This window comes from Nicotiana sylvestris, chromosome 2 (genome assembly GCF_000393655.2).
Source record: "Nicotiana sylvestris chromosome 2, ASM39365v2, whole genome shotgun sequence".
Taxonomy (NCBI): domain Eukaryota; kingdom Viridiplantae; phylum Streptophyta; class Magnoliopsida; order Solanales; family Solanaceae; genus Nicotiana; species Nicotiana sylvestris.
In genome coordinates this window covers 75,619,300-75,628,736 of record NC_091058.1, presented here as the reverse complement: position 1 = coordinate 75,628,736, position 9,437 = coordinate 75,619,300, and the positions used below count along the sequence as shown (strand labels likewise).

Here is a 9,437-nt window from a genome sequence, read left to right as displayed (position 1 = left end):
TTTATGAAGACATTACATCTCTATCAAGAATGATGATTTCAAGATGCAACATATTCATTCAAGTTAATATGGTTGATTTGTTTATCAAGTCTTTACCAAAGATCGTTTGAAGATGGTACACAAGATTGGAATGCAAATGCTTAAAGATGTGAATTAATACTCTCATCAGGGAGAGTTAATACGCGTTGTACTCTTTTTTCTTACAAGGTTTTGTCCCACTGAGTTTTTCTTGCAAGGTTTTTAACGAGGCAACCAAAAGGCGTATTGTTAGATATGTGTACTCTCATCAGGGAGAGTTAATACGCATTGTACTCTTTTTTCTTACAATGTTTTGTCCCACTGGGTTTTATTTAGTTAAGGTTTTAACGAGGCACATTATCTGTTGAATAGACATTCAAGAGTGAGTGTTATAAATAGAATTTTATTTATGGTGAATGTCCATATTTAGAGAGATTCTAGGGTTTATTACTTGGTGGCTAAGTCAACCTCTCCCTATAAATAGAGGGTTCTATTCTATTGTATTTTATCACAAAATCAATAAGAGTTCTCTCTCCCTACTTTTCTATGCAATAGTCTTCTTCTTATTTTATTGTTTCGTAACAATATATAATAAATAACACCAAACCTCCCACTCGCTATTCCTTTAGCACATCCATAAAGTGGGAAGCGACAGTGTCACAAGAAATTTTATATAATTAACAGAGACTGCCCCTTCTTTAAGTCTCTGTCATTTATGTCTATAGGCTTCAACTTCCTCCTCTAGTTGTTAATTACTGCAAAGTACTATTCACTAGCTAGTCTTGTGATTATTCTTCCTTTGAACAAAAAGAATATTAATGGCACATAATAAAGCTTATGGAACTTCTACTACTCTAAGCTCTGAATCTTCGTCACCTCCAATTACACCAAAGGGATCATTGCCTGAAAGGGTTCTTTACAAGATGCTTGGCTTTGCTGATTTTTCAAAAAGAAACCAATTATCTCCTTCCTTCCATAAGGATGTAGAGGTCGATGAAGAACTTCAGTTCGACAGTAGCATTTGTCAGTCTTCCTACCGTGGTGTTTTCGTCGTTCGTCTTGCTATCATGGTACCCAAATTTTATTTGTTGAGTTGAAAGCAACTACTGAAATCGTTTTGGCTAAAATATTTCAATCATTTTCTTGGTTCGATCAGTTTTGGCTGTTTTTAGTTTTGCTTGCCAATTTTTGATGATTCATCCCCATAGAGAAAAACCTCTGGCATTAGCTGCCTATTTTATCTTCTGGCTAGTTTGCTAAAAACATACATCAAATTAAATCCTTTGTTTATTTTTCATCTTGAGCTGTCAATTTATTTCAGTATCCCACTTCTAATATCTTAGTGGTCTGAAAATTAAAAGGGTAACTTGTGCGCAAAACATTCCACATTCAGGCAGGGTCCGAGGAAGCCGGCACTCCAAGGTTGTGATGTACATAGCCTGCCCTAATACAAGAATTAGTGGCTGCTTCCACAGCTCGACCCCGTGCCTTATAGGTCACACGGAGACAACTGTAGTGTTGCTCCTAGGCTCCCGTTCAGTGGTTGGAAAATTGAATCTTGATTTTTCATCTTGAGACAGTACAAGTGTTGGTTAGATACATATTGAGTTAAATGAGGTGGAAATATATTCAGATTCTTGATTTGGCCTTTTTCTTTATGGGTGTATGCAGGTCATGCTAGCAATTTTGATTGGAATGCTAACATTATTAACATGGCATTTTACCAGAGTTTACACAACAAGGTCACTTAACACACTAGCATTTGGTCTTCGTCATGAACTTCTGCAGAGACCAATATTACGAATGTGGAACATTTTGAATTCCACTGTTGAAATAACCACTGCTCAGGTTAAGCTGTCTGAGTATGTAATCAGAAAGTATAGCAAACCTGTTGATCAAGCTCAACAAGTTGAGGTTATTTCTTTCTCCTCTTGCTTTCTTACTTTTATGAAGCAGTGTTCAAGCTTCTAATTATCTAATTTTATTAATTTGATGTTTGCCCCTCAGCAGCTGTACGAATCCATGAAGGATGTAACATGGGCTCTATTTGCAAGTCGGAAAGCTCTTAATTCCTTAACCATCAACTATAGAAATGGTTTTGTTCAGGCTTTCCACAGAGATCACAGGAGCAACAATACATTCTACATATACTCTGATCTTGCCAATTATTCTATAAGTGGTATATATGATGTTAATTTGTTGTCGTCTCGTCAAGGATGGAATGATCAAACTATACACAACAACATCTCAGCAGTTTGGTACCGAGAACCCTTAGATCCCTCTACTGGAGAAAAGAATGGAAAGCGAAGCATAATTCCTCCCGATGAGTTGATCAACATTGCTGGAATATCTCAAGTACCAGATGGTGCAGCTTCATGGCATGTGGCTGTGAGCAAGTATACAGACTCGCCGTTGCTTTCAGCAGCGTTGCCAGTTTGGGATCCATCGAACAAAAGCATAGTTGCTGTTGTGGGAGTTACTACAGCTCTTTATAGTGTAGGTCAATTGATGAAAGAAATTGTTGAATTCCACAGTGGTCACATTTATTTAACCTCTCAGGAGGGATGGTTGCTCGCTACTTCCACGAATTCCCCTCTCTTGATGAATACCACAAAAGGACCGAAGCTAATGATGGCTATTGATTCTGAAGACCCAGTTATACGGTCTGGAGCTGAGTGCTTACAGAAAGAATATGGAAACAGGCTTCCCCCAAGTCAAGAAGTGCACATAGAGAATGCTAAACTTGGGAACCAGCTCTATTATATTGACTCATTTTTCCTGCACTTAAAGAGACTTCCAATGGTAAATTGTTAGCTTAGCACAAGTTTAGTATATCATGGTTGGATAAGTTCGAGGCAAATTATTAGACGTCTTACTGTTCTGCAAACTTTGCAGGTAGGAGTTATCATTATTCCAAGAAAATATATAATGGGAAAGGTAGACGAGAGGGCTATCAAGACTCTAGTAATATTGATCTCAGCATCAATATGCATCCTAATCATTGGATGTGTCTGCATCTTTGTACTGACAAATGGAGTGTCGAAGGAAATGAAACTTAGAGCACAGCTGATAAGCCAGTTTGATGCAAGAAGGAAGGCAGAGGCATCGAGCAATTACAAAAGCCAATTTCTAGCAAACATGAGGTGAATATTCATCAGTCCTTTATTATTATTAGCTTAATATATTTGTACCTGCTGTGGGGGTTTTTAGTGCATTAATAATGGGTTAAGTTCTAGCAGATCTTTAAAAGAGAAATAATTGCACTGTTTTGTGTTTACATAGCTCATATTAGCAAGTAAAAGCCATCTTCTGAAAATATATTATCTGAAATAAAGCTATCAGACATTTCAGTAGTGTCTATCTTTTGGTCTAGTTTTTGCTTGCCATAGTTGTTTTAAATTGCGTCAGACCACAGACGAATTCCATGAAAATATGGGCATTTTCGCAAATTTAATAATGACTGGAATAGGTATTATAGTATACTGAATTGTTACTTTCCAAATTAAGGTTCAACATCTGCACCGGGAAATAATAACCAGCACGTATTCCCTTCAAGTTCAGCAGAAGTTGCATTAACATTTTTGCTTGTTCAATGAAGCAAACTTTAACCGAGCTTTTAGCTTTTTGTTTACATTTCCTTTCTTTTGGACTGCTTTCACTTTTAACTCTATAATTAGCTAAACTTTCACTATTCTACTCTAGATCTTGCCTTAGGGTCTGATTCATTGTGATCAGTTGAAAGTTTTAGTTTCTCAAATGTTCAAGTTGTACATTTCTACAGTTACTTCATGCTTTGTTTTTTCACAGTCATGAATTACGAACACCTATGGCTGCAGTTATTGGCTTGCTGGACATCCTTATAAGTGATGGTTATCTTACAAATGAGCAGTATGCAACTATTACCCAGATTCGTAAATGCTCAACCGCTTTGCTTCGCCTTCTGAACAACATTTTGGATCTCAGCAAGGTAAGATGCAAAAGCAAACTATGGAAATATCAACACGTTTGTGAACACTGATATAGCACATTGACAAGTCTTTTGATGATATATTGGAAAGAGTTTACTCTTTGATTGGCTAAAGTTACCTCACTGTTCCTTGGAGAAACTATAGTAGCAATGAAATAGTACTATAGATTTTCATGGACCATTTTGGGTAACGTTGCAGCTGGCTTAAGCTTGTTCTTCAAAGAATAGTTTTAATTAGACCTGAGAAAAATCATATACATCATCTTATACTTTTTGTACAGGTAGAATCTGGAAAACTGGTGTTGGAAGAAACAGAATTTGACTTGGCTAAAGAACTTGAAGGACTTGTTGATATGTTCTCTGTCCAGTGCATTAATCACAATGTTGAGACAGTTCTAGATATCTCCGGTAGAGCCTCTGTTCTCCGTACAATTGTAGAAAATGCACAAGAATTATGATTAAGAGTTGAATTTGAGACTCTTCGCATTGTTTTCTAAAGGCATATTATGTTTTCATATTTCTATCCGCAGATGATATGCCAAAATTAGTTAAAGGAGACTCTGCCAGAGTTGTTCAAATTTTCGCAAATCTAATTAGCAATTCTCTCAAGTTTACTACCTGTAAGTGCAACTTTTTAATACATACATTAGCAAGTTCTTTCATTTGTCCTCATAATTGGTAAAGCCCTTACAAGAATTAAATAGCGTGATTCTACTGACCCTATTCCACCTCTGATAAAATGAAGAGATTAGATCTTGATCAATAACATTTTATTGCGAGACAAGTGCATTTGGTGATTTTACAATTTGAAATACCTTACAGCGGGTTACATCATTCTTCGGGGATGGTGCGAGAGTGCAAACACTTTTTCTTGTGGAGGGAATTTTCCACTTAATCAGAAAGACTCTTGGTCTGCTCCTAAAGTAAAGTTGAAGCGACAAGAGAGCCAGGGAAAAAAATTGTCCAAGAAAGATAACAAAATGATCTTGTGGTTTGAAGTTGAGGACTCTGGTTGCGGTATGAAATAACCATTTAAACTTATTTTCCCACTTGCTGCTACTGCATATTAACTTTCTCTCTCTCTCTCTCTCTCTCTCTGGATTTCCCTTGTTGTTACTCTAGGAATTGATCCAAGTAAATGGGAATCTGTATTTGAAAGTTTTGAGCAAGCTGATCCTTCGACAACTCGCTTGTAAGCAGTTTTCACATCATTCTATTGGGTAAACTTTGTTAGTTATATAACAGAATACATGTATGACTGAATGAATTTACTTCCTGCACACCTTAAAGCTACTTTTATCTAACTAAAGATATTTCATTGTTTGATTAACTTCATACTCAGGCATGGTGGCACTGGCCTTGGACTATGCATTGTACGTACCCTGGTGAGTTCAATTTTTTCTGTTTCAAATAAATAAGTTTCAGGAATTTGAGACTTCGAATTCGCAAGAAAAAATATTTCAATTTGGATTTGGCTTGAAAAAGAATTCAAGTTCTGTCTTTAGGATTTTCTAGACTTGATAACGTCTTAAGCCCCTTACAAGCCAAAACAACCCCTCTAATAAAAATCCACACTGTTCATAATTTCTGAAAGTTTTCCCCTTGGAATAGGCTTTAAACATAAAAGTGAAGAATATTGACTACCTTACCAGTTTCTAATGATGATAGGATGATATACAGGTTAACAAAATGGGTGGAGAGATTAAGGTTGTAAAGAAAAATGGACCAGGGACAGTGATGCAACTATACCTTCAACTAAACTGTCCTCCAGAAGTCACTGGACAACACTGCCAGTTCAATTTTGAAGAGCATAAAATGAGGGTAAGTATCACTACGAAATGATGTGTTTTTAGTGCTGCACCTACGAAATGATGTATTTGCAGGAATACATAGACCATGACCAAACCATCTTAGGCTAACTTCTCTCATTTTATCATATATATCTACAGGAGTTACTTGCATTCTCTGTGGACGCAATCATCTCTAATCCTGTATAGTCTGGTACTACCGCACATCAATCATAGCATTCACATTTCTAGGACACCTAGGCCCAGTATTTACACACATGTAATATTGTTGGTCTTCCGATTGTTATATAAAACTCGCATCACTTTGCTAGCCCGCAAAGCTCCTCCATTTCAGTCATCCTATTTGAATTCTATATATTATATCTTCATCTATCATACCATTCTTCTAATAACTGAGCCTAGATATCTAAGTTGCCTTCATTTTAAGCACACAATCTCGTCTAATTTCAGTTCACCTCCATTCTTATGGGACTAAAATTGCAGCGGATATCTTCTGTCTTACTTCTGCTTATCCTAGAACCTTTCCGCTCTACATTTATGTTCCATATTCCAACTTTTGGTTGAATACTTCGCTAGTTTTGTCAATTAAAACAGTGTTATATGCAATAGCATGTACGTTTTAATCTCATCATGTTTTTTTACTGGTCAGTTCATCCATAACTATGTAACAAGTGTAGATTCAAGGGAGATCGTTGGCGTAAATTCACAGTTATGGGAAGCTCATTCCTAACTCCACCCCTGTGTCACACTTGTGATCGCTCCCTCATACAATTCTTTGTGGCAAATGTATAATTGATATGGGTTCCTCCTTCGCCAGCACCCATCGAAGTACTTTTTTGGCACTTTTATCTTGTGATATCCCTACTTGATTATCTTATCATGATTCCATCCCCAACTAGCCCTTACAATCCCCAACACCCTCATTAAGAATGGCTATATTACTTTGGACTTGTGAAAACCCTCGTGTACCTTGAGTTAAATTGATTATAATTTGTGAAAGTCTGAGCAATTTGTACATAATGGAACTTGAATACAGGTGTTGCTTGCACTCAATGGCAGAATGAGTAGAGAAATAATGTCCCAGTGGTTAGAGAGAAATGGGGTGCATACTTGCGGAGCATCTGATTGGAATGAGCTCACTCAAATTCTTCAGGGGATTTCAATATCCAAAAGCCATTTGCAAGACGTACCTTGTGAATGTTTAGAACCTGAAGATTTGAGCATTCAAGATCCTAGTGCCGCATCACTTCTTGTCATAGTTGTAGACATTGGCATACTTGACTTGAGCACAAATATATGGAAGGAGCAGCTAAATTTTCTTGATAAATACTATGACAGAGCAAAGTTTGCATGGATTCTTTACCATGACACCCCCAGTACCATTAAGATGGAACTGCGAAGGAGACACCTAGTTATGGTCAATAGACCACTATATAAAGGGAAAATGATTCAGATTTTGGAAACTATTATAAAAGAAAAAAATCTTGAACTGCAGTCCTTTGGCAATGTAACAGTAGAAGGAGATTTGCATGAATGTCTTGAAATTGATTCTAACCACTCTGATATTGCCTGCTCAGATGACTCTGACAAGTCAGATAACGGATATGAAAAATGTGGAAGTGCCTTCCTTTCTGAAAAAAATAGGGAAGAAAATTTTGCCAAAGCCTCTCTCTCACATTTTGGGACATTAAACAACTACTACATTGACTTCAATGAAGAAAACACTTCGGACATGAATGATCTCGGACAAACGAGGAATGGAGAACATCATTTGACAAGCAGTCCCACCAAAGAGGTCACTAATGCCTGCTCAGATAAGATAGCAGACCAGAAGTCTCTAGCTGATCTTCGTATACTGCTTGCTGAGGATACTCCAGTGCTGCAAAGAGTAGCTAGAATAATGCTGGAAAAATTGGGAGCTAAAGTGGTTGTTGTAGGAGATGGGCTGCAGGCAGTGGATGCACTAAAACCCATGTCTAGTTCTGATGAATGTAGAAATGAATCTCTTCAGGAAGAAGGCAGTTCAATTACCCTCCAAGCTGAAAGCGTTCATTCCCTTCCTTATGACTTGATCCTCATGGATTGTCAAGTAAGTCGATCACGACTTTACATAATAATCCCTCCTTTTTCATCTTATAGAACAATACTTGATTGGCCACGGATTGTACTAAAGAAATAAAGACTTTTCCCATGTGCCAAAAGTACCCTTAGAACTTGTGGTTTTGAACATGCCATGACATTTCTATGGCTATAAGAGCATAATGTTAAGGTGGTAAACTAGAAAGTTTACAGCTAAAAGAGGTACTACATATACAAAAATATCATTCTTTTTTTAATAGAGTAAAAAGGAAAGAGTGTCATAAAATGGAACAGAGGGAGTTTTTGGAAGAAACAATCAACAATCACTGAATGGAGGAACAGTTAAATGAGAATTGTTGTGTTGTTTCATTCTAATTCTCTCGACATGATCATTCTAAAATTTTCTGCTAATATAATTGTTCTTACCAGATGCCAAAGATGGATGGCTATGAAGCAACAAAGGCAATTAGAAGAGCGGAAATGGGGACAGGAACACACATACCTATTGTTGCACTGACAGCTCATGCAATGTCATCGGATGAAGCAAAATGCTTACAGGTTGGTATGGATGCTTATTTGACCAAGCCCATTGACAGAAAGTTGATGGTTTCCACCATTCTTTCCTTGACCGAGAGAAAATCCTAACCACCATACCTCTCCAGCTACTGAAAAACAAAAACAGAAGAAAACAAACAAAAATGGAAGAGCTCCGAAAACTTGTGAGCTTGAGCAGAGTTTTGATGAGCAAAAGTTTTGCAATCTGTACAGGAATGTTCTAACTTTGTATCTGTTCTATAGCTTATGCAGAAATTCGAATTAATAAGAGTCTATAACACTGCACGCGCTGGCTTTTTTTTCTTTTTTTCTTTTTATAGTTAGCTTAAGCAGAGTGTTGATTAGCAAAATATTGGCAATCTGTACAGGAGATGTATGTATCACATTGAACACTAATTCTGTATCTGTTATAGTTTATGCAAAAGTTTGTAATAAGCGTCTTCAATATGACTGCTGGTTCTTTTTTGGTCTCCAACTTTAATATTTGTGTCTTTGTTTCTGTAAACTTCTAATTTCTGAACAATCTTTAACGTGCAAATTACAAACCCAAACTCATCTTGGACTTCCTGGACAGCCGCCCCAAGTTATATAAACCAGGGATCTTTTTTATAAAAGAAGTTAATTTAGACAGAAGACAAAATGTGAAAAAAGAAAGAACATGGCAAGCACAACGCTTTATTGTCGCGAGGATAAATAAAAAACAAAAAAGGACCAAAAAGAGAGTGTATGTGTGTCAGTGTAACATGTCAAGCCTGAGAACTTTATTATCGCAAAGATAAATAAAAAAGGAACACATAGCTAGTAGTAAAACATGACGAGCCTGGGAAATTTTAATTGAAAAAAACTACTATGTCAATGATTCGGTTTGACTGGTTATTTTATAAAATTTGTACCGTATCAGTTTTTCAGTTATTCTACTATTATGTATAATTAAAATTAGACTTTTCGAAACTGTCTCAATCATGTCAGTTTCACTTCAGTATCGGTATAGTTCGGTTAATATTTTGGTA

The 9,437-nt window shown here is 36.7% G+C and overlaps 1 protein-coding gene across 2 annotated transcripts; it reads left to right on the top strand.

Annotated features, from left to right (window-relative positions):
- The first annotated feature begins 697 nt into the window (after positions 1–697).
- On the top strand, positions 698–8,908 carry LOC104212219 (histidine kinase 1). Of its 2 annotated transcripts, none has more exons than XM_009761436.2 (13): positions 698–1,088; positions 1,690–1,932; positions 2,029–2,820; positions 2,914–3,161; positions 3,826–3,985; positions 4,267–4,393; positions 4,516–4,605; positions 4,808–5,002; positions 5,108–5,177; positions 5,328–5,370; positions 5,666–5,806; positions 6,830–7,882; positions 8,302–8,908. In XM_009761436.2, the coding sequence occupies exons 1-13, from the start codon at positions 837–839 to the stop codon at positions 8,515–8,517; spliced, it is 3,630 nt and encodes a 1,209-aa protein (XP_009759738.1). In that variant the 5' UTR covers positions 698–836; the 3' UTR covers positions 8,518–8,908. The 2 variants fall into 2 exon arrangements, with proteins under 2 accessions (XP_009759738.1, XP_009759737.1); XM_009761435.2 differs by having other exon boundaries at positions 2,026–2,820.
- The last annotated feature ends 529 nt before the right edge of the window (positions 8,909–9,437 follow it).

Excerpts from the sequence above, each read along its gene's own strand:
- LOC104212219 (XM_009761435.2), top strand. The coding sequence starts at position 837 with ATGGCACATAATAAAGCTTATGGAACTTCTACTACTCTAAGCTCTGAA. Across the intron at positions 3,162-3,825 it reads CAATTTCTAGCAAACATGAG|TCATGAATTACGAACACCTA; the intron begins GTGAATATTCAT and ends GTTTTTTCACAG. Across the intron at positions 4,606-4,807 it reads TTCTCTCAAGTTTACTACCT|CGGGTTACATCATTCTTCGG; the intron begins GTAAGTGCAACT and ends AATACCTTACAG.